The following is a 25,113-nucleotide window of genomic DNA, read 5'->3' as shown; positions in this document are numbered from 1 at the left end:
GAAATCTTTCTCCATATCATTTTCTAACTGTGTGCACAAGGGACTCCAATAATCTATTCCTTCCCTTGTTCATCTTCGTACCCCAACCTGCCAGTGGCCCTGTCACTTGTGGGGCCCCCTGCAGGCTAAATCTAGAGACTTGCTTCTCTGCTTCCGGAAGCCATGTTGCCTTGATTGAGCTGTTTCCATTGGTGGTGCACATGTACATTCTCAGCATCTTTTTAAGGAGCATCGTGGACTGATTTTTAAAGTTCATCTATATCTGACTGATTCTTTCTCAATACTGATTGTTTCGTACAGAATTCTAGGTTGACTATGACATTCACCCAGTTTTATAAACATTTATCCATTGTCTTCTCCATTCTGGGATCACTCTTGAAGACTCTGGTGTCATCCTTCCTCCCCGTCTTTCAGAAGAACCCCATTTTGTTTTCTTTAGTCTCTGGAAGTTTATGCCTTTTGTTTTGTTTTGTTTTGTTTTGTTTTGTTTTGTTTGTTTGTTTGTTTTAAATAGCAACCGAGATTTTAATTTGATGAGGGGTCACTTTTGAGAACTTGGCTAACTTTTGATTGAAAACTTGGCCTCAGTCTTAGCAAATTCTCTTATGCTATTTTGTCCTTTCTTCCTGAGACTTTTCTTTCTGTTTTGGAACGTGTGTTAAACCAATCTACGGTTGGTCGGTATGCCTTGATACATTCTCTAGTTTCCTGGCATTTCCTATTTTTCATTTTGTGACTCTAGTGCCCTGATTTTGGTAGACTTTTCTCCAACTTTATCTTTGAGTTCCTCGGTTCTTATTTTCCTAATTGCAGATCTAGTTGTCATACTTTCAACCTATTGCTTCATAAAAATATTTTCATATGTAAGGAGGTACAAATTAGTTTGTAGTTAAATTTAAAGTGTTTTATGTCTCACTTATATTTGCTGCTGCTTGCAGCTTGCTACATCCTATGTTTATTTTCGTCTTCCCTTTCACTTTAAGGCTTTCCCAAGTTGATGGATTTTGGCTATTTATACACTTTTTTTAAAGCCATTCTCCACTGAAAACTACCAAGACTTCTTAAAGAAATGGCTAGTTCCATCTAGAACAGCAAATGCATAAAGTGAGCCTAGAACATCTTCTTGTTCTACAATGCTAGGGTGCCACACTAATGCGATAGAACTGGACAGAGAGGACCTGAAGCCAGCTTGAAGAGACCTCCCACTTCGACAGATGGGAGAGCTATGAATGATAAAAACAACCACGGACTGAAACACATCAACAAGTGTAAATTTGCGACTCTGAAATAGCAGTAAATGGAAGAGGCTGGGAACGCAGTTCACCAGGCAGAAGGCTTGCTTAGTATCCACAAAGCCCTGGGTTTGATCCTTATGAAGCATTGCATCAACCAGGCATGGAGGTGCTTATTTACTATCCTAGCACTTGGACAATGGAAGCAGGAGTTGCTATCCTTGGCTACATAGTGAGTTCAAGGCCAGGCTGGGATACATGAGACTCTGTTTCAAAAGATAGATAGGTAGATGGATAGATGGATAGATGGATGGATGGATGGATGGATCGATCGATAGATAGATAGATAACCCACTATTGAAAGGTACCAGCAAGCCAGCTCCTCATTAGAAAACTAGTGCATAATAGCAGAATACTGAAAGAATACAGTACATGCCGTACCACAGTGTGTCAAGTATATTGATTCAAGTTGAAATCACTTGAGGAGTTGACACTTGAGAAAGAACCCTTTGCCTTTACTTTTCCCACAGGCAGCAAATCATGAAGAATCTTATAGCAAAGGAGCCCTCTCTGACCCAGGATAGGACAGGAGATTTCATTACCGGAGACTGGGTAACTAGGACAGTAATTAAAGTGAATAACTCATTGGAGTAATGCTGATCTCCAGCTAGCTTTTATACACTGCCATATATCTTAGTGTCATGCCGAAAAGTTTAGAGCCTAGTTCAAGGGCCCATTTCTTCTACCATGCCTCTATAAACTTTGTTTTAAAATATAAAAACGTCTTGCTTTGGGCTTTTATTTGTACTTTATTGCTGTGTAGAGATCTTCAGGTATGTGTTAATCATGAAAGCATGCATGGCTCGCTCTGGTTATCAGTGAATATTCTTCTGTTTCTTGTTCAGCCAAAGCCTGCAGAGGTCAGGGAGTGGAGAGGGGTTGCTCTTCTTTGTTAGCAGATTCTATTCCATTGTTTTGCTTGCCTGGTTAAAGCAACAGAAAGGAGGGAAAACTTGTATCCAGTTGTCAAGAAGAAGAGCAATGGAGCCGCATGGTGCTGCTCACATCTGGAAGGGTCTGGAACCAGAGAACAGACCTGAGGGAGGGCAGAGCTGCCAACTGAAAGGCCTGCCCCAATGATTCATCCTTCCAACAGAACCTGCCTCCTAAAGGTCCCACAACCTGCCCAAACAGTGCCACTGCTGAAGGACAAAATATCCTAACCTGAGCCTGTGGGAAACACTGAGCAAACGCTCACCCTGCCTTTGGTATCATTGGGTAATGAAACTGCAAAGAAATTTGCTTTGTAGAAGCAATCTAGTCGATATATTGTAGCACTAAAGAATGGATGGATCTAGGAAATGGTCATCAATAGTCAGAACAAAGACTCTATGTACCTCCCTTGGAAAGGAACCAACACCTCTGCGGTAATCTTGCCAAATAGATGAAGCTTGCTAAGTTTAATAATCAATGTACATATAATACAGGGGTGGGGCATAGATTATACCACCAGGTTATAGCCAGAAAAATTAGGAAACTATTAGACCAGGTTTCTCCAATAAATAAATTATACAAAGAAAGAAAGTGAAGACACATTGTTTAAAGAGACTTAAGAGACATTTTAAAAAGCTGCAATATATTTCTATCCTAATTCAAATAGAATTATTTTAATTTTTTTTCTTTAGACAGTCCCAGGGATAGCTTCACACATACTAGGGAATAGCTCCAGTGCTGAGCTATGTCCCCAGCCCCTATATTGAAATTGTATGAGATAATTAGGAAAATGTTAGGTGTTTAGTGATATAAAAATATTTTATATCACTTAAAAAGAATCCTTATCTTATAGAAATGTACCTCTCTTTTGTGTGTGTGTGTGTGTGTGTGTGTGTGTGTGTGTGTGCGCGTGCGTGGGTGTGTGCGTGCCCAGGCTAGCCTTGAACTTGAGGTTATTCTGCCTCAGTTTGCTGGGATTATGAGTATAACCCAGACTTCTCTCTCTTCCCATTCTCCTTCTCTCCCTTCCCCCCTCACCTCTTCCCTCCTTTATTTCTTTCAACTTCATTTTTTTTTTTACAATGCTGGACATGGAGTTCAGAACCTCGCCCATGCTAGGCAATGGCTTTCCCACTGTGCCCATCTCGAGCTCTGTGCACTGAAATCACGGTTGCCATGATATGTTGGAGATTTGCTTCAAGTGATTTCTGACAGGGAAGTGGAGACCACAGATGAGTGAATCCCAAGCTGCTCCTGAGTGCACTGGCTTCATTGTACTATCTATCCTGCTGCCTCTGTACTGTTTTACCCCATGAGCAATTGTTGTAGCTATGTACCAAGCAGAACGTAAACCTCTGGAGGTAGACTTCTTAGTGCCTATGGGGTCCCTCTCTCTTAAGCTCCCCACAGGAGCCTCATCTCATCACACTCTAGAACTCATTGAGTTTCTCCTGCAACGATTCCTCCAGTCTCTGGCCCTGGAGTGGGGTAGAGTGAATAGATTTAAACTTGAGTTCTTTGTTCTAGCTCACACCCCATGAGTGCCCTCCGTCCTTCCTACAGACTCTAAGCTGGGAGATCTCAGTCTCTTTTATTGGGTGATGGAGATAGATGAGGAGACCCACGTTCCAGCCTCTCCATTTAGAGAAGTTTAATCAGAGTCCTGCTCTAGCTTCCTTTATTCTACAATACCCAGCATCTCAGCCTGAGGTTATTCTGGAGGCTCTGCTTGCTTTCTTGGCACACCCCACTCTGTAAGCTCTTCATCTCTGTTAAGTCAGGATGACCTTTCTATCCACTTCCACTCCCAGAAAGATGGGATTTCTTTTCCACAGACATGTTCCTGCTCATTCTCTGCTGGGTGCATGTGTACCTATTACAACTTCCCACGTGCCTTTGCTGGGTCTCTGTAAAGGAGTGAAGGAAGGAATGCATTGTGCTGTCAGAGGCATAGTGAATGCCTTCTACTTGGACTGCCCCAGAAGTTCCTGGGTGATGACCTCAGGTAATGGCATAGCTGTGTGGTTTCTGTGCTTATAAGGAAGAGCAGGCAAGCTGTCAGGATATGAATGGAACTGTCTCTGTGTGGACATGGTGACCTCCCCCACCAGACACATCAGAGGTTTTATTGATGACCACTCAGCATCAGCACCATAGATGACCACTTAGTATCAGCACTGAGATCACCACTGAGCAGAGTCTAAACTACCAAAAGCTCCAGGTTGCTGGACTCAGGCATGGTGGATGTAAGGTGGCTTAGAAGAAGTGGGATCACCCCACTGTCTGCCCAGACCCTCTCCAAAAGCTCCATTACATGTTTTGGTGTGCAGCTATGCCAATATAATCATTTCTGTGTTTACAAGCCTTCTGGAAACCCAAGATCACAATGCTCTAGCAATTAGGCCCTGGAACTGGGCCGACGAAGGTTGTTTATGAGTGCCTACTTGCCGAATTCAAACTAACTTCATGCTGGCCTTCCAACCCCAAGCATGGCAGACTACTTACCATCTTTTTGAAGATCCCTATGACCACAGGTTGAGTTATGCTGATAATAACTGTAGCAGCTGAACCAACCTGATTTCCCTAGGAGCTGGGAATTTCAATTATCCTTAAGGAACAGTCATTCACATTAACTGTTTAATAGGGCTTAGGTTCTTAGAAGTCCCTTTAATGGACACTGGTTTGCATAAACTGTTTGCATTTAGATTTCCTTTTAAACAGATGTCAATTATTTAAAGTATCAATAAAACACTAAGGTTTAAATGGACTTAAATCACACTCTGGGGCCCAGTGAGCAGCTTAGTGTCCCCTTTCCTGTCAGTGTAATTGTACAGCGCATCTTCAGCCTTTGGATGCTGTGGACAAGCTTCTCCTAGTCAACACCTAGGACAACACACAAGGGTGGGGCAGGTTCCATGACAAAGTGGCTACTTATAGCCCAAAGCCAAGAGTCAGACAGCTCAGGCCAGACAGCTGACCAGAGACCCAGCTCTGCCACCAGCTATACTGAGAGGCTCTGGATGGTCTGCCCCAACCTCACACTTCCTTGCTCACCTTTGTGGCCAGACAGTGACTATAATAGTTAACAACGATACAAGGTCCCTCCTTGGTTCTGCAGGGAGAACACAGGCTGAATTTTAAGGTTAAACCTGTAGGAGGCATGCTGGTGACGGTGGGTTATGGGTACTCTTGGAGTTGGTTTGCGGGTACTTTAGAGAACCCCACTGAAGCTGACACGCCCCCCAACACACACACACACCCCAAGCATGAGATCTGGGAGTGCCATGGTGTCTGTCTGTCCTAAAACCACATCAACATTAAACTGGATGAACCAAACCCCAGGCCCTAGTCATTAGATAGTCTGAACATCTAAAAAGGTGCATGACTTACATCCCGCAGACCAGCTAGTGAGGAGGCCGGGGTGGGGGTGGGGGATGCCAAGCCAGCAGGGCAGTACCCCAGATGAGGTTTTCTTGACATCCTACAGCAGTGGTCCCTAAATCTAGCTGTCCATTGCAATCCCATGGGAGCTCTTGAAAACACTAGTCTGTACAATCCAGACTGTACCCGGAAGCAATCAAAGGAGACTCTCTTAGGCACCAGCGTCCACCAAAGTTTCCCTAGCGGTTCCGGGGCACACTTAAGAGAGCCAGGGGTCTAGAGGCAGCTCCATTTCCATCCTAATTTATGGGAACCAGCTGTGTAAGCCAGAAATCTATGTCACACCCCTGCGGTCCAAGCATGACTAACTCTTCTAAGGGTCACCTGTATCTAGAAGTCAGTGTCCCCAATGATCCTCAGGTTATGTGAGGTCACAGTCGCCGTATGACCCCACCATGTTAAGATCCCATTCCCGGCTTCCATTCCTCTTCCATTGCCAGATTCAATCCCCTTCATCGCTCAGCTGGACAATCACTGACACAAGCCGGACAATCACAGTGACTGCTTCCTCCCTGACTCCAGTCCCTGCACTGGGCCAGGCGACCTAAATGACAAGTCTATTCATGTTACTTCTCTGTTTAAAACTCATTAATGGATCTCCATCGCCTTCCCAGTAAGATGTGGACAGCACCCCTCCCCCCCATCATCAATGAAGACTCCCTTCTCTCCAAAGGCCTCACCTCTCACCTCCTACCCTTTGTTCCACACCCTAGGGTTGTGTGCTATCTCTTCCCTCTGTTCTCCCTTTTGCAAACACAGCCTTTGAGCTCCAGCTCAAAGAAAGGCCAACACCTCTCAATGGCTTTGCAGAGCCTGCTGGGCCCCTGGAGGGTTCCTCCTGCCTCCAGGCCACGTCCACCCTTCCTTTTTCTCACAGCTCCCCTGTTAGCCATTTTTCAGTGCCTTCATTTGCAGACCATAGGAAGCCAAACGAAAAGCAACTGCCGGGTGCTCAGGACAGACCCCCTGGATCAACTGCCTCCCCCGTGGCCTGACCTGTCAGGTTTGGCACTTTGGCTTGGTCTCCTATGGATGCCAATTAGAAGTGAGTCTCTGGGGCTGGTAGCTTGTAGACTGCTGATTCTGAGACCCTTGCATACCTTGCTTAAGCCTGGGCTGTGGGGTCATGCCACACGGTTGCCCTACAGGAAAAGGAATCTTACACCATCTTTTATGTACCTGATCCTCCAGGCAAAGAAATGGGTCCCCAATCCCCTTTACAGCATCAATGCTGAGCACCACATTGTAGTAACTCATCACTGTGATCATAGACCTGGCAGAGGCAACTTAAAGGGAGGAGGATTTACGAAGCTTCTGATGCATTACCAGAATCTGTACTGCCCACTATGGAGGGAGGGGAAGGCACGCAGGGTACCTGGAGGCTGGAGCTATGTCTGAGGCTCCTCACCTCTTGATGGATCAGGAAACAGAGATGGGACCAGAATCAGGATTTGTGCTTTATCTTTCGAGGCCCAAATGCTCTATATCTACCAGGTAGGCTCCATGGCCTAAGACACTGGTTCTTAACTTGTGGGTTGTGACCCCTTTGGGATCAAACAATCCCTTCATGGGGCTCACTTATCAGATAGCTTACATATTAAATATTTACATTACAATTCACAACAGTAGCAGTATTACAGTTACAAAGTAGCAACGAAAATAATTTTAAGGTGTGTGTGTGTGGTGGGGCTCACCACAGCAGGAGGAACAGTTAATTAAAGGGTTGCAGCATTAGGAAGGCTGAGAGCCACTGCTTTCAAGTCCCATAACCTCCCAAAACAGTGCCGCCAATCCGGCATCAAGTGGTTAAACCCATGAATCCATGTGAGATGTTTCATCCTCAACCCATAGTATATATCCATAGGCCTAGACCTGGCCTTTAGAGGATATGCACTGCATGTTTATCAGCATTGGAAGAGCAGCTTGGCTGGGGAAAGTATACATACATTCATGGGTTCATGGCATTTCCTCTGAACTTCCCCTAGTTCCTCTGGTCCCTCCTTTTAAACAGGTACACCCTTTATGCCCTTAGATATTTCATCTGGTATCCATCCAGGAGGTTCAATAGTCGCTGAGGGTGTGGGCCAGATGGGATGCAAGGAGACCTGAAGGTCAAACTAGCTTGTCAAGGCCATCTCACCTTCCCTAACTGCTCGCTGCTGCAAAATCCCACACTATACAGCCTAGCACTTGATTAACGCCTGAGCTCCAACAGAATTTTTTGGATCCATCGTCATCTTTCCCTAAAGTCAAAGACCCTGCTTCTCTAATACCCTCAAGCTCCCAGACCAGTGATGGTATTCAATAGGTGCCCAAGGAATGCTGGATCGTTAAGACAGCTCCCGGGAAGGGCGATGGAAGCCCTCCCCTCACTGAAGAAGAATGGCTGTCCTTTCTCTGTAATGTTCGGCCTCAGCAGAGATAGTTTGGCATCTGTTTCTCAATCTGGGATAACTGTTCTGGATCAAGGAGTCCCATTAAAAAGCCTCTCAGAGCACTTAGGGAAGTATGCTTGGGGGAGCCTCTCCTGGCAGCAGATAATAAATCAATCACAGCTCAATGAAAATGCCGAGATAGACCAGGATCTCTCAGGCCAAGCAAGAAAAGAGCCAGAGACACCATTTCCCTCGGGGGCCCAAACTCTGGAACTCTCCTGTGGACTTTGGCTTTGTGCTTAGGGTGACTCACTGCCCAGATTGCCCTGTAGAGTCCCATTTTTAGCCCTGAAAGTTTTGCATCTGGCAAAGCCTTCAGTCCCTCATCAGGGATGGAGGGGGCATCCCAGCCTGGGAACTCTTCTCCTTTTCCTTGTTAGTTTCTCCTGCACAATGCAAGAGACCTCTACAAGCCTCCATGTGAGAGGGGTCTGCACCCCACTTCCGCATGTCCTTCCAACGTTAGCTTTGATTGCCAGGCTTAGTACCGTGATCAGGAAAAGAACAGAGGCTCCTGCAGCTGATCCTAGGGTCTGACTAGGTATCCTGCTGTGTGCACTGCTCAGCTTCCAAATGCAGACAAAGTACAGGAAAGGAAGAAACCCAAACATACCTGAAGGAGGGAGACATTGGCGAGGCTGAGTCTGAAGAGGTAGTTCCTGTGAAACCAGAACAGAGATCACAAGTCACTCTGAGTCTGTAGGCAGGACCCTGGAAGGCAACCAGCCTAGGCCTTGTGGGGTGCCAGGAACTTGTCCTCTGCAGGGCTTTAGGGTGAGCCAGGCCCAAAGAGCTTCACCTTTGTTAGTTCACTGAACCTTTGCTCAGCCTGGCAGTCTCTATAGGCACCAAAATTGAGGGTGTAAGCCAGGGTGGATGCAGGAAAACCAGAAGGTCTAACTAGCTTATAAAGGGGGGCTCGCCTTCCCTAACTGCTTGCTGCTACAAAATCCCATTTGGACAAGCACCATCAAGGCCACCACTGGCAGGACTGTGGAAGTGGGGTGCAGACCACGCTCACACGGAGGCACCTAGTTGGACTAAATCCATTTTACAGGAGGCGGGTTGTGTAATGGCCCAAGTCAGAGTCAGTGAGTCAGACATGGGGTTAACCTGCAGACTTCATGCTGTAGCTGCTCCTGGCTGATCCAAAAAGCCCAGGGAGGAACTACTGGACGCCACTGTTAAATAAAACTAACAGGAGGCCACTGTTTTGGACTAAGTTTTCATAATGGGCCCCATGGGACCAGACTGCAGGGTCAAAATAGAGTCACCTATGCTCACATCAAATGCTTATCCTTAAAGCAAAACTAATCTTCTGAGACACATTTCAAGTTCGGGCTGCCATGGTAGTGAAGTGCTCTCTGCCTCAAGTCTTAGGCAGTGAAAGTCATGTGAGGTCTCTACGGCTATTCTAGTATTTTCTATCTCCCTGCCTGGGTCCACTTTACAGGGAAGGCAGTTTTGAGATGGCTGGTCTGCTTTGTGGTGTTCCAGCTATCAGCCCCTTTTCTTCTCTGTCTATAAAGCCAACCTCTTTGACCGAGTCTACCGGATTCTAGAATCATGATAAAGTCAGTTAACATCTGCAAGCTAAATGGCCTTGTTCAGTCTGCGAGCTCACCCTTCCTCACCATGGGGCTTGTTTCTGTCCATCTGAAAACGCAAGACCCCTTGGAGGGATACAGACAGGCCCCTCCCACATAGGCCATGTCTCTAGCCAAACTCTGAATTTGCCTTTTCCACCGGCTCTCCCTGGAACACTGTCTCCCCAACACAGCCAGCATAGCGTTTGCTGTAACAGCCGGTGGCACATAGCCTTAATTGTGATGATGATGATGATGATGATGATGACGACGACGATGATGACGATGATGATGACGACACCATCAGATACTCATGGAGAATTCAGCATCACCACTAATCCTATGGTACTTGAACTCTGCAGCCAGATGGGCAAGATGTAGAGCTTGGGGATTACGTGGGTGGTAGACCCACTTGGTCAGAGTGTAGCAGAACAGAGTTCAGGTTTAGAGACTAGACTGTAGCTGAGAGAGGAAGGATTCCCAGCTCCACCGTCGGCTGGGGCCTGGTGGGCCTCCATATCTCTGTCTGTAAAATGGGGAACTAGTTCATGCCTGGCTTCCTCATGGTCCCCGGGAGACACATTTAAAGTCTTTATTATGGCAAGCGGATGTAGCCTGGTTTTTCCAAAGCATCCTTTTCGCCTCTTCGATCTGCCTTTGGCCCATCCCTCTTCAGGTTCCTGGACTCTTTAGGAATAATTAATCTAGGAAGCCCTGGCCACCTCAGCCCCGCTGAGACGAAACGAGGAGACACTGGGCCAGAAAGGGAAGGAGGGGCCCTGCTGAAGGAAGCCAGGGGGTGGGAACGGGACACTTTAAGCTGGGAGATTCCTCTCCGTGATTTGGCTGCTGGCCCGGGAGAAGCTGAGCGCAGCTTCTCCTCTGGCCTAGGGTGGGGTGGCCTTGCCCATGACCTTGGCTGTAAGCCTCTGCTGCCCCTCCCCAGCCCCCTCTCTAGATCCTTGGCTGAGCTTCCTGGCCTCCATACTCCTGGCCCAGGGACAGATGGGCTCCAGCTTGTGGCTCTGCTCCAGCTGTGTTCTCAGGTAACACAGGCATCTGCTCACAGCTCTAACAAATTAAGGGAAACAACACATCACTTGATTCATTTTTATCCCATCGAAAATCATCCATCACGACGTCTCAGTCGGCTCTCAGGGCCGGGAGATGAGAGTGGGGAATCTCAGCATTCCGCCCAGCTCCTGGTCCCATAGGGAATAAGGCAGGCTATAAATGGATAAAAACAGTTCCCAGCCTGAATTCCAGAGGTCCAAGGGTGTCGGGGAGAGAGGGAAAGGAAATCCAGACAGAGGAGAAAGAAAAGCGCTAGGACAAAAACCAAGGGTGGGCTGTCAGAAAAGGTCCAGGATTCAGGACACAGGCTCCAGGAGCCGAAGGGAGCAATCCAGGAGAGAATGCTTTCTTCTCCGTGTGAGGGCAGAGCTAGGCTCAAAGATCCACGAGAAGCTGCATAAAGAAGACAGTTATGGAAGCAGGTTTGTATGGAGACCCCAAGTGGATCTGGTGAGGCAGTGTGACACAGGCAGGTGACAACCTCTCTGCCGCTGCTTCTCCACCTACGTACAGTATGGGAGTGATCCGAGCCTCCCTCCAGGGCTGACAATGAGTCCTGGACCATTTTCTGCATGCATGGCTTGCTACATATACTGAATTATCTGTTGTGTGATGTAACTTATTACACAGATGCCACATAAAATAATGCATGTGGCAGTCATGTTTTCTTGTCACATTTCAGAGCACAGTCTTGGGACACCACTCTCTAGGCATAAAAGGTATGTGTGTATGTATGTATGTATGTATGTATGTATGTATGTTTCTGGGTTTGCTTGTTTTTAGTACTTACTACCTTTTTTTTTTTTTTTTTTTTTTTTTTGGTTTTTTGAGACAGGGTTTCTCTGTATAGCCCTGGCTGTCCTGGAACTCACTCTGTAGACCAGGCTGGCCTTGAACTCAGAAATCCACCTGCCTCTGCCTCCCGAGTGCTGGGATTAAAGGCGTGCCACCACGCCCGGCAGTACTTACTACCTTTTAACTTTGTGTGTGTGTGTGTGTGTGTGTGTGAGAGAGAGAGAGAGAGAGAGAGAATGGGTATGTATGTATGTATGTATGTATGTATGAATGTATGAATGTATGTATGTATGTATGTACGTATGTATGTATATGTGAACACGTGAATACCCTGGCAAGCATGTAGCTCCTGGGGATTGAACCCAGTCAGTCAGGTTTGGCAGCAAGCTCCTTTACTCTCTGAGCCATCTCACTAGCCCTATTTGCTTGCTTTGCTTTTTCACTTGTTTTGGAGACAAGGCCTCATTATGTAGCCCAGGCTTGTCCTGAACTTAAGGCGATCCTTCTGCCTTAGCCTCCCTAATGCTAAGATTACAGATGTGAGTCAGTCTACTCAGCTGGTAAAGCCTTAGCCGGGAGAAAGGATGGCATGAGTAGCAGTTACCAGATTACACTGCTGCACTATAGCTTGCCACCGGCAGGACCTGGGAGAAGGGGACGTGAGATCTCCCTGTATTCTCTCAGCTGTGCGTGAGTGAGGAACCTTCTCAAAATACAAAGCAAAACAAGTGTTCGCTTTCCTGAGGAAGAAAGCCCACAGTCGGGGCTGCCTGAGTGTGTGCAGATTGCCTCTCAGAGAACACCAGGAGCACCTAGAGACAGCGGCTTGTGAGGGTGTGGCCTTTGCTCTCACTGAATACTCTTGTAACCGGCTAGTCACATGCAACGCTGCTGCTATAAAATGTTTACTTCATTCAGAATGGTTTTAAATGCTTTCTGCCCTAGCATCCCATCCTAGCATCCCTGGCCATAGAAGAGAAAACTGAGACTCCAAGTTGATCCAGCTCAGCTGCCTGCAGACCAGAGCTTTGTGGGTGTCTCACCTCCTTCTCATACAGCAAACAAAAGGGGGAGAGCCAAAGGGCAGGGATGGCCAGCTACACAGTGTCACCTGAAAGTGTCCTTCCCAGCTACACAAGCCGATCCAGATCCTCATGTGTTCAGTGCCCTAACACAGACCGCTGGGGTCAGGAGGCCCAAGTTCTAGTCCCAAGCTTGCATAGTCTTGCTGTGTGTGTTGGGTCTGACTGTTTTCAAGCTTGCGCACCAGTCACGGGAGGCCTTGTTGAAGCAAGGTGAGGCCTATTCTTAGAGTTTCTTACCCAAGAGGCTCAAGTATCATGTTTCAGCAAGTTCCCAGAAGCTGTGGGGGACGCTGACCCAGGTACCCCCTACCTCATCTCAGCTCCTTGCTTCCAAAGCTGGCAATGAATGATTCATGATAGTTATGCCTGAAAGACGAGGCCTCCCCAGAAAGGTTTAGCATTTGAGTCCTGGTCTGGACAGTGGGGACAAAGGTGGGCAGACTATAGAAAAAGAGGCTCTTTGTAAAGGAAACATATGGCCTAGGGCAGCGGGCAGCACCCTTGGTGCAGGCAGGCAGCTTGCCAGCAGGGGGCGCCTGGGTACCTCTAACTGGGCCGGTCCTGGCATCAGGGCCTAGAGGGCAGAAGATAGAAGCAGGTGTCTTTGCTCTTAATCCCCTAACAATATTTGATGAATGAATCTAGCTGAGATTGTGTGGTCTGGGAATCAATCCCACAAGTTCCCTACTTGGTGGACAGTCAGTACAGACAGGGCCTGGTATGGAGGACGGGGACTCGAGATCAGTGTGGATACTCATCCCAACAGTTTCCCTTCTGCCCCTCTCCAAGTGCCCCCATACTCTCCTCCCATGTTACCCCATTACCTGGCTCCCACGATGAGCTGATTCCTCGAGGGATCAAGAGCAAGCTGGGAGAAATCCCGGACTCCAGGGTAGGTGAAGTTAAAGACCCACGGCTTCAGATCTGGTGGAGACAGAGAGAGACACTTCTGTTACTGTTGGCGTTGGACCCACCATGCTTCCAGCTTCAGCGTATCACACCAGAGAAGATCACCCAGCTGAGGTGGAACATGGAGCTGAAGGCCCCAGGAGACCTGGGTTTCACCTGCCCACCTCTGTGAGCAGCCAGCCTTCTGACCTCAGGGATTAGAGTATTGTATTTCTGCCTCTGGGAGAGGACTCTGTCCCGAGCAAAGGAAAACTTATGATTACCCTGGATTCCTACAGAGACGCTAAGCAGCCACCTCAGTGCGCATCCATTTGTTCTCCCCCCAGGCTCCACTAGCTGCTTTCTCCCCAGACCTCACCCCGACCTAAGCCATTGTCCTTTTTTGCCTAGACTTGAGCTGACAGCCTCCCATGCTAACTAGCCTGTCTCCTATAGCTGTGGGTTTACTTCCCACAAGGCAACAGGAGTGATAGTTCTGGAACTCATGTGTAGCTACTCCAGTCTCAGGTTTAGATCCCTTCCCAGCAACCTCCAACAAACCTCAATCCTGTGACCTTTAGGTTCTGGTCCCACTGGCCTCTCCAGCTAATCACCTGGCATTCATTATTTATTCATTTAATGAGGAGTTGAAATTTGTTCAAACTCATCACCTCAGGCATACTTATCTAAAATGTTTCACACTTCTTGTGATGGTTTACATATACTCAGCCCTGGGAGTTCCACTATTAGATGGGTTGGGGTAGGGGTGGCCTGGTTGGAGTAGGTGTGTCACTGTGGGTGTGGGCTTTAATACCCTCATTCTAGCTGCCTGAAAGTCAGTATTCTGCTAGCAGCCTTCAGATGAAGATGTAAAACTCTCAGCTCCTGTACCTTGCTTTCCTGGATGCTGCCATGCTCCTGCCTTGATGATAATGGACTGAACCACTGACCCTGTAAGCCAGCCCCAATTAAATGTTATCCTTTACAAGACTTGCCTTGGTCATGGTATCTATTCACAGCAATAAAACCCTGACTAAGACACTTCCCCAATCCATTCCATAAGGCCCACAAATCTTTGTACCCTGAGATTTACCCCCACCACTACCTCTTCCAAGATTTCCCTGATACCACCCAGCAGGGTTAAAGAGACCCTACAGGCTTCTACGACCTGACATCATTATTCCACTATGGTGCGTGTTCAGCCTGGTGGTTTGCGCTGGGTCTAGGTAAGACCTTGCTGCCTGAATCCCCAGGCCCCACCTGTATAGCCGTGTTTGAATATGTGAATGACAGCCTCAACTCCTCTCCTAGGAGGATGATCAGGCTTTCTAATAAGATTCCATGGGGCGGTGGGAGTGGGGAGGGGAGGGGCGGGGCAGAGGTCGGGTGGTCTGTGTCTACCCCTATCTTTGAGAAAGCATTTTCTAGTCAAAGCCAAAGCCTTTTATGGTGACTGGGTGGGCAAAGAACAGACCTCACGGTCTGATAATGGTCTCATTGACTTTTCCCCAGTCCCTCCACTTCTCCCTGGTTGATCCATCATAGTACCTGAACTCTTGCTTGCCAGTGCTGGTGGAGCAGGACTGGAACCAGTGAGAAGCCAGTAGACTGTCTAGGAATTTTTGTGCTTTCTACCCACTGTGAGCAACTGCCACACAAGGTTCAGATCTCTCTCTCTGTGTGTGTGTGTATGTGTGTGTGTGTGTGTGTGTGTGTGTGTGTGCGTGTGTAATCCAAGGGATATAAATCATTGCTCATTATCCCTCCACTACAGAGTAAAAGCTGCCCTTCATTTCTGCACAACAGGCAAATGCTTAATCACTCCCAGGAGAACGGGAGGTTTTGCAAGTTGGATGTTTTTCAGAAAACTGTGATATGCATGATAAAATAAATAAGTAAGTAAATAATAAATAAATAAGGAAGAAATTCTGCAGCAAAGTAAAGCAAACTCCCTAGGCCCCAGCAGGTGGCTATAGATTGGCAAGAAATGTCACAGCCTCTGGGCAGGTTTTCAGCTGACCCTGAGCCATAGGAAATCATAGTAGAGATTAAATGGAATGCGCACCTCCTCTAGGAAGACCTCCTTGATTGGAGTGCCTCCACATCCTCTCCACCCTCCCTGTTCGATTCCTGTTGTATTTTACAGTCACTCTGCATCGGGTGTATGGGCCTCCTCAGACCAGATGGTCCCTACCAGAAGCGAACAGGTGGCACTTTCACCCGCATGTGGTCAGGGGCATCTCAGGTAAAGGCAGAGGGATAGGAAGGAGTTGGTGAGACTGCACTGCTGCAGATACTGTCTGAGAACTTAGCTCAGTCTTCGTCTTGGTCTGTTCTCAGTGGGGCGAGGAGAGGAGGAAACACAGTCTGGGCTGGGATGACCCTCAGGAGGTGGAGGTGGAGGTGACTGGGGGCCTCTCTCAGTTGCTGCCCCTCTCCCCCAGCACTGAAGGATCTCACACAGTCAAGTGGAGGAGACATGGCTGGGCACAGTGCCGTGATCCTGGGGAGGCCTTGGGAAGAGAGCCAGCCTCCTCTTATTAAACAGGCAAAGGGGACCAGAGGGAAAGCTGTCTTTAAAACACCAAGCACGTTCTGAGCTCCGTGTGCAGCGAAGGCTTTGGACGGCGACTTTAGGAGAAAAATGACATTCTCCATGACGCGCCTGTGATTTTAATTATAGTCAATTCAATTACCCACTTTGTGGACTAACCACTGCCAGTGTTAACTCCAGGCTGGCTTCTCCCTGCCACCGAGAAAGGGCATGCTGTGGCAAACCCAGTAATACACAGGCCAAAGAGAGACCCAGGTGGGCCTCCTTAAAAGGAACCCATAGGAGGAAATTGAACCTTATAAAACAAAAAGCTGCCAGTCTGTTTCCGAGACTGCCTGATGCTTGTGGATGCTTGGGAGTTATTCACAGATCTGTCAGGTGTCTGGGGAGGGGGAGAAGGCGGCTCATAGCTGCTAGGTGGGAGGTCTGAGGATCACTCAGGCGTGCAGCACAAGGTCTGGGGGTCTTGGTGGCTGATGCTGAGCTGGGTTAGTATGACTTTCCTGGAACAGCTCCTTGCCCATGGGACCTACTATGTGCTTAGCATACTACAGATGAGAGGAGACCCAGGGAGTAGAGCTGATCGGGAATCAGCTGGGCTGCGGGAACCGAGGCACTGACCTTGGAGGGATAATAACAAATAGCTGAGTACCCAAAGGAAACATGGGCTTGCTTCTGTGACCCCATAGCAACTGTCCTGTGCCTGGTACCAAGCAGGGCCATTAAAATAGGGTGAGTCCCTGGCCCTAGTCCCCAGGAAAAGCTACATACAAATGCATGCAAGCATGTACACACACACTCTCTCTCTCTCTGTTTCTGTCTCTGTCTATCTCTCTCATTCAATAATTTTCTGAATGGATATAATAACCCAAAGCTGTCAGGATGGGGGATGATGGCAGAGTCCCTCACTCTGTAAGACGGTGAGGTGGACAGTCAAGCGCATTCAATTCACGCCTGATGACTAAAAATGCCCTTTGGAAACCCAGGAACTCAGAACCCAACTCCACATTTCCTATTCCCCCCCCCCATCTCAGCCCAGTGTCCCATACAGAACAGCCTGACTAGGGGGTGGGGTGGGGTGGGTTGGGGCAGGCTCCCTCTGAGTCACCTAGACCCTTAGCATCTGGGCAAAGCCCCTGACAGGAAATGTTCCATTAAGCGTTGTCACAGGCGTCTCCTGCATGCCAACAGCCCTAGGTACCCTGTCTCTTCAGCCCATACACCCTCACTCTGTTCTTCCCTTCAGAGCCACGGGGAGCCATCAGAAGTCTGAGCGTGTACGCACATTTTGTACACTGAAGACATTGCTAATTTACTATAATCCACTTAAGCCTTCAAAGCCAGGATCCCAGCTCAAACAAGGCAGCGTGGAGAAGACAGCTGGAAGCTTTCCTCTCAGAGAGGGGAACCAGCCCACAGCTGGGAACCTGTACACCCGAATTGCCAGCCTCTCCTCCCATTAGCCTCCATCCCCCATCCACAAACCCCATCCTACCCCTTAAATCCTATCCTGCCCTAGACTTAGTGACTGGTTTTCCCACTGGCCTCTCCATACTGCTTCCTCCACAGGGCAGGACAGGTCTTCTGAGGCTGAGCATGCGATAGTTCTTCAATGGTAGTCACACCAGGAGATTGACCTTGAAGCCTGGCTCTGACAAGACTCTTCAGCCCCCACGACTGGGTTTTCCTGCCCACCCTCCCCCACAGGGCTAGGACAAGAAGGGACCAAGCCACTGTTGGTCAGAATTAAGATCAAGGGGATCAGCTGGGTGGTGGTGGCCCATGCCTTTAATCCCATAACTCAGGAGGCAGAGGCAGGCAGATCTCTGTGAATTCAAGCCCAGCCTGTTTTACAGAGTGAGTTCCAAGATAGCCAGGACTACACAGAGAAAACTTGACTTAAAAAAAACAAAAACAAAAAACAAAACCAGGGGACTCTGACATTACATCTGCAAACTGCAGTGTGAACTGCCACGTAGGTAGTTCTAAGAGTATGAATGTGATCAGGGACACTCTGATGGGGTAACAGGTCATGGGAGAGCATCCAGGCCTCTCTAGGATTTGGGTTTTATTTATTTCATTTGGTTATCATCAAATGGCTATCCTAATTTTAGAAATTGTGAGGAACTCACAGACCCCCCCTGGAATACATCCAGAGATGCTCAAATCCAAGATTGGGAAATCCTTGAACAAGACACTCCCACGCTCTCCCTTGACAAGCAAGAGTTATGCATCACCAGGGCCCCTTCTGCTGGGGGGTTCCCAGTACTCCAAAGACAGGCATCCCAGCATTCAGCTTAGAGCAAGAAGGATGCTTTCCAGCTCTTCCTCAGGAGTGAGTCATCTACTCTCCTGCCCCCAGAGAAGCCAAGAAAAGGAGCCTGAGGTTTGAGAACATCCCCCTCCCCCCAGAGCTGAGACCACCCAAATCTGGGTCATTCCCACCGGGGCATCCATAACTTCATAGCCCATCCAAAGATCCCAGTGAAGAACAATAACTGCTCTGGGACAGGCGTGGGTGTAGGGCTCGAATACAGTTATCTATGTCATCTGGGAAAGTCAGAGCTCTCCAGCCCACTGCTGCCTCATCTTAAAATGGCTACCAGAGGAAGAGGCTCAGGACCTCCAGGAAGGGCTTCAGACAACCCAGAAGGCCCTCCCAAGGTCTGACCCATGTCCTTCAGGACTCCAGGAGCTGGGGAGGCTCTCACCTTCAAAGGCCACGATGGGGTGCTCCCTCCGCGTGCACATCTGTTGCTCACTGCTGGACTCACTGGCAATGTCCTGGGAGCTGGAGAGGTGGGACACCAGCAGGGTGAGGCTGGACAGCAACAGCGAGAGAGCCAGGGGTCCTGGGACTACCATGGTGGGCCCCTCTGCAGTCCCGGCTCCTGGAGGCAGGCCACGGGGAAGACCTGCAGTGAAAAAGTTAATCTCACCAAGTGCTCCCTCAATGCCCGTTTCTCTCTGTCCTCAAGTTTGTCAATGGCCCCACGGGTTTTTTAAAAAGTAAATTTATAATGTATTTATGTTACTCTGCTCTCATAATGCAAAGTTATATATCATATCTTGAAAGCTAATTTCCCTTGTAATGGTGTTCTGGACAAAATTGACAAATTATAGAGTCTTTTCTACTATGATTCCAAATGCTTTAAAATTAGCTTTAATGATAAAGGTGGGATCCATTTAATAAATGGAACTGGGGCAGTGGGCAGTCATGTGCAGAAGGAGAAGCCCAGACTCAAGTCCGATTTGGACCTCATATTTTAAGCCAGGAAATTTTCAAATTGAATTCAAGATTTGTATGTCAAGGGGTAAATTCATGAAAACACCAGAAGAAACTTTGAGCAGAATCTTCAGACCTTGGAAGGGGAAAAGTACAACAAACACCAGACACCATCAAAGGAAGCCTTGACAATTTTGACGTCACTGAGTGAAAGTGTAACCCCCTTGCCACTAATAACAGCACCAAAAGGCAGATGATGAAAGGCAGTCACAATGGTGCATATCTGCAACACCAAGGGACAATGGCAGGAGGATTGAAGATGTGTGGCCAGCCTGGGCTACATAGTGAGACCTTCTTTTTTAAGGGGGGCTTGAACACCTGCCCTGGATCCCAAGGCCCACACAGAAAAGTTGAGAGTTTATATTCCTCTTGCTGGGGAGGCAGAGACAGGCAGATCCCTGGCTAGACAACGTAATCGACGTGGAAGCGTCCGGGCCAAATGAAACGCTGTCTGAGAAGACAAGGTAGACAGATGCTTAGAAAGGACGTGAAGGTCCACCTCTGCCCTCCACACACATACGTGAGCACACACATGAATACACACAGGACAAGTGACAAACTTGAGAAAAAATATTTGTGGCTCTAATAACAGACAAAGGGGCTAATATCCTAAATGTGCAAAGAACTCCTAGAAGCTAAGAAGAAAATGATCAACAATCCAGTATAAAAAAATTGGGTAACGGACATAAATCCAAACAGGGCTGGTTTTCTGTGTCAATTTGACATGAGCTAGACTCTTCACAGAAGAAGGAGCCTCTGTTGAGGAAGTGCCTTTACGAGATCCAACTATAAAGCATTTTCTCAATTAGTGATCATTGTGGGAGGGCCAGCCCATTGTGGGTAGGGTCACCCCTAGGCTGGTGGCCTTGAATTCTATTAAAAAAAAAAAACAGGCTGAGCAAACCGAGAGGGACAAGCCAGGAAGCAGCATCCCACCAGGGCCTCTGCTTCAGCTCCTGCCTCCAGGATCCTGCCCCATTTGAGTTCCTGTCCTGACCTTCCTTCAGTGATGAACAGGGAAGTGAAAGTGTAAACTGAATTAATCTTTTTCTCCCCATCTTGCCTCTTGGTCATGGTGTATTATCACAGCAATAAAACCCTAATTGGGACACCCCTTGACCCACTAACCAGGAGTAGTCCACAAAATGAGATCTACGGGCCAGCATTGAGTCTCACACACCAACAACTCTGTGGTAAGACAGATGCAGACACTTGAAAGTCAGTGTTTAAAATTCCCAAATGGTAAGTTGAGTAATTTTTATGGACACTAAGTCTAACAATCAAATGTCTGTCTGGGAGTGTGGCCCAGTGGTAGGCTTTTCGCATTCACGTGCAAGGCCCTGAGCTTCAACCTCGGCACCATGAAACAAAGAGAAAAGATGAAGACATTCAGGCTTCTATTTTGCGCGTTTCTTTTCAGTTCATTTCTCTAGTAATTCACTGTCATTGAGCTGTAGGTAAGCATCCATCTGCAACAGATTGTAAATTGAGAAGTCAAACCTGCTTCTTCACAGCACATAGCTGAGGAGCAAAAATAGACCACAGAGGCATCTGTCTGAGCACAAAGTGCCCTGTGTGCGAGAAAGCTCTCTTGGCATTCTGAGAAACAACAAGAGGACCAGAAGAAAAAGAAAAAAAAGCAAACAAAACAACAACAACAAGAACAAGCAAATAGTTAAACAGGAGCTGGGGTGTGTCTGCTGTGGAGTACTATAAAACCATAAAAAAAGAATGACCATCTCGTCTATGAAATGAAAGGTAGAATTAAGGTGGAATGCTGACCAGGAAGGCAGTAGGTCAGGCCTGCTAAACTCCTCCCCTGACACTGGTTCCCAACCCTTTCAACAGGCCACAGAGTCTGGGAATGGTCATCAAGGTGTAGGGCCCACTCTCGGAAAGCAAAAATCTGGAGCAAAATATCAGGCTGTGTGATTGGAGAGAGAGAGAGAGAAAGAAAAAAAAACTTAACCCCACTCTGCCTTAGTTTCCCCCAAATTGGGAGTGACAACGACAATATCAATGTTACCAGCCATTTCGAGGAGTCACAGGTCAGTATTTTTCAAAGAATTTTTTGCTGGAACAGAGCCAACAGCGAGCCATCAGCCAGATAGTGAAATGTTCTAGTGTCTGGAGGAGCGAGGTGGGTACCAGAGAGCCTCTTTTTCCCTCGGACACTGTGAGGATACCTTTGGCTGGCACGTCTAAATCAACTCCCTCTTCCTCTCTACCACACTGTTTCATGAATACAGGAGACCCTGCAGAAGCTCCATCCAGGGCTTTCCTTTCCTTCCTCTGGGTGGGTCTGGCCAAGGCGCCGAAGGAGAAACAGTGCCCCCCTTCCCTCCCTCACACCCACGTATGCAGCCCTCTTTCCCTCCCTCACACCCATGTATGCAACCCAGCCTACAGCACCCACCCTGTTCCTCTGACTCTGGGTTTCTTAACCAAGGCTGTGTTCTCCCTTTAGAACCAAGAGGCACCACCTCCTCCCTTTAGAACCAAGAGGCACCACTGCCTTGATTACTGGTTGCAGGATGCTGTGCAGTGATACCCCACCCCCACCCCCGCTCCCTGAGCCTCCTCCCTCACCTCTGCAAAGTCTCTTTACTAAGATACCATCACTCTTCCCAGTTTGATGGTGTCAACTGTTTTCTCAGAGGGTGGGGGGCTAGCTAATTAGGGATATGCAGGCCACAGCTCACATGTGTTTCCTTCCATCAGCCTGTAGGACTACCTTAGGAAGCATGACCAGGTCTGTAGTGGTTTGAATAGGTTGGGCCCCCATAGACTCCTGTGTTTGAATGCTCGTCCCACAGGGAGGTCCTATATTCAAACTCTACCCAGTGCAGAAGACAGAGTCTCCTCCTGCCTATGGATCAAGACGTAGAACTCTTAGCTCCTTCCCCAGCACCCTGTCTGCCCGCACACTACCATGCTTTCTGCCATGATGATAATGGACTGAACCAGCCTCAATTAAATGCTGTCTTTTATAAGAGCTGCTGATCCTGGCATCTCTTCACAGCAATAGAACACCGACAAGGCCTATCACCCCTCCATCTCTTCACTCTTTTTGAAACATTTTGAAACATTCAGCCCCGGTGCTCTCTGGGGGATCATGAGACCTTTTGGGCATGGGGCCTAGGCGACTGCTGTAGGAGAGTACAGGGCAGGGCTTAAAGGCAGAAGACAAGTCCTGCCTCCTGTCTAGCTCTCTACTTCCTCACTGCCAACACAGGAAAACAAGCTTAAGTTGCCCGTGTCTCTGCCACCATAATGTGTTGTAGCATTTAAACTGTGGGTCAGAGGTAATCATTTCTATAGGTTGTCTTTGTTGGGTATTTTGGCACAGCAAGGAACAAGGGACATAAATAATCTTGTCACCTTGCCAACCTCACTCCCCTCCTTTATGTCCCTGTCTTAGGCCCAGGTCTGACCACCACCTTCTTCTATTCTTTGGCCTGGCACTCTATGTGGTTAGATCTAGCAGTCAGGGGGGCCTAGGCTAGAAACACATCCTAGACTCCTCCCTGCCACAGTCTCCAGGCCCTGAAGTCCCCAATTCTATGGCAGAAGTTCCATTCTTATTAGGATTTTTATGTAAATTTATTCTTCAAGTCTCTTCTGAATGAACAACTGCTAGATCAATGCACCGACTCTCTGCCATCCAGGTACAGGAGATGATGGGGAGAGAGAAGAGGAGAGGCCTGGCCTCCAGGAGAAGGCTGAGACATTGAGGGAGGCTGAGGTTCACCCAGCACATACCCAGGTCACACAGACACAGACAGAAACACAGCAGGAGTCTGCATGGAGAATCTGGAGCTGTTCTGGGGTTCACTGGTGCTCTTGCACAAGCTTGTACGCCTGTCTTGCCTTTTCTTTCTTGCCCCGTTTTAGGGGGCCTGGAGAGTCTGAGAGGGGTGCAAAGCAGGGTCTGAGGGGCAAGAGAGCCGGGATAGGGCTCAGATGTGGGGTGCTGATAGCCAAGACAGAGTGTGACAAAGGCACGATTTGGATTTTCAAGTTGCAGCAAAATAGGGCGCCATACCAAACCTGGGGTGAGTAACGGGCAGATCACTGACTGGTCAGACCCTTGGAGCTGAATTCCAGATACTTTCAGGTTTTTGGGAGACAGATTTCTTATCTTCGGAAATTACTTCCACAGCTGAAGGCAGAGAGAGACCCTGGCAGCCTCCTGTGGATCGTGTGTTCCTCACCCTACTAGCCACAGAGGCTCACACCAAGGCAGTCGACTGATCAAAACAGATCAATAAGGAACTGGGTCAAGTCAGTATTGACAGAGGAACCTGGAACATGGCCCTAAAAGGGTGGTCACCTTCTGCCCAGTTTGTGGGTGAGGATAATCAGAAGACATGCAAGTGACAGAGACACAGAGAGTAGAAGCTCAAGGAGATGTCAGACTCCCAGTTCTAGCCACTTCCTGAGACCTGTGAGAGTCTGCTTTCACGAGCTACCCTCTCTACCTCCCAGTTTTAAGTGTGTGTGTGTGTGTTTGCCTACATGTAGGTCTATGCACCATATGCATGTCTGATGCCAGAGGAGGTCAGAAGAAGATATTAGATTCCCTGGAACTGGAGTTACAGATGGTTGTGCGCCTCTATATAGATGCTGGGAATTGAACTCGGGTCCTCTGGAAAAGCAATCAGTGCTCTTAACTGCCCTTCTCCAAGTCCTGCCTTTAAAAAAAAATCATCTGTATTTCACTTAAGCCAGTCAGCATTTGTGTTGAATCAGGCACTGGTCACAAACATGGCTCATTGTGTCTGGAAAGCCTTCTTTCCAGTATAGCTTTTGCAAGGCTGTGGGGCTGGGGCTTTGTCTTCCAGACAAGCGACCAAAGAGAAAGAAGAGGAAGTCATTGATGGTCATTAGGGACCACTTCTTCCCACCTGGTCCATTGGCAGGACGAATGATGCCCTGCTAGGCACCTGGAGCCTCATGCTAAGAAGGGTGATGCTGGGTGACAAAGGGTGACAGAGGGTCAGTCTGCTCCTCTGACCTCCAGGCTTCCTCACCAGCTCTGCATCTGTTTGTTTAGTTATTTGTTTTGAGCACAGAACCCAAGGCCTTGTGCATGCCCCACTCCTGCTCCGCCATGACCTTGCGTTTCTGTGCCTCTTGCTTCTTTATTTGTCAAAGGGGGAAGATGAAATCCAGCTTCAGAATTGCTGGAAATGTTCAATACCTTCCTTCATCTAATGGGCGCTCGCTTGCCCATAAGTGCGGTTTAAGTGGTAAGTCTCACTAGTATTATTATTAGAGGTTATTATTAGAGAGGGGATTGTTCAGAGCGTGCTTTTCGGGTCTCAATTAGCATTAGGTAAACACTATTAGCTCTCAAATATAGTTTGGCTTCCTGTGTTTAAAAATCCAAAGTTTCTAGGGCAGGTAGGAGTTTCCACTTCTAGTATGTATTTGATCCGACGGTAAAGAGATCACAGGACTTTTCCAGCAGAGCATAGCGAGAGGCCATCCAATTTTTCTGCAAGTTACACAGCACTATGAAAAGTCCTGAGCTCGGGAAGCTGCCAGCTCTGGGTGTGGCTCTCAAATTCATCACTTGTAAATAAGACTAAACGTGCCTTGCCTTAGAGAGAATGCCTTGAAGCACCAAGAATGAAGGCCAGCCCAGGGCAGGCCTCGTATGGAACACTTCCAAAGAGGTTGGTTAGGATCTAGAGCAGCGGTTCTCAACCTGTGGGGGTCCAACAACCTTTCCATGGAGG

At 48.1% G+C, this 25,113-nt stretch overlaps 1 protein-coding gene across 7 annotated transcripts in view; it reads right to left on the bottom strand.

Moving 5' to 3' along the window:
* Sema5b (sema domain, seven thrombospondin repeats (type 1 and type 1-like), transmembrane domain (TM) and short cytoplasmic domain, (semaphorin) 5B) overlaps positions 1-25,113 on the bottom strand; it is a 123,108-nt gene that overhangs the window by 22,687 nt on the left and 75,308 nt on the right. For all 7 annotated transcript variants that reach the window (XR_875743.2, XR_003951770.1, XM_011245844.1 and 4 more), the window contains 3 exons: positions 18,795-18,998; positions 13,466-13,565; positions 8,715-8,760 (listed from right to left, as the gene is read on the bottom strand). Coding sequence is in view for 5 of the 7 variants with exons in the window: in XM_011245844.1 (XP_011244146.1) it covers positions 8,715-8,760; positions 13,466-13,565; positions 18,795-18,948 (300 nt within the window). In the remaining 2 variants the exon portion in view is untranslated. The remainder of the gene's footprint in view (positions 1-8,714; positions 8,761-13,465; positions 13,566-18,794; positions 18,999-25,113) is intronic.

Source organism: Mus musculus, chromosome 16, assembly GCF_000001635.26.
Source record: "Mus musculus strain C57BL/6J chromosome 16, GRCm38.p6 C57BL/6J".
In the NCBI taxonomy this organism is placed as follows: domain Eukaryota; kingdom Metazoa; phylum Chordata; class Mammalia; order Rodentia; family Muridae; genus Mus; species Mus musculus.
Note: the sequence above shows the minus strand (reverse complement) of the source record. Positions and strands in the feature narration are given on the sequence as shown.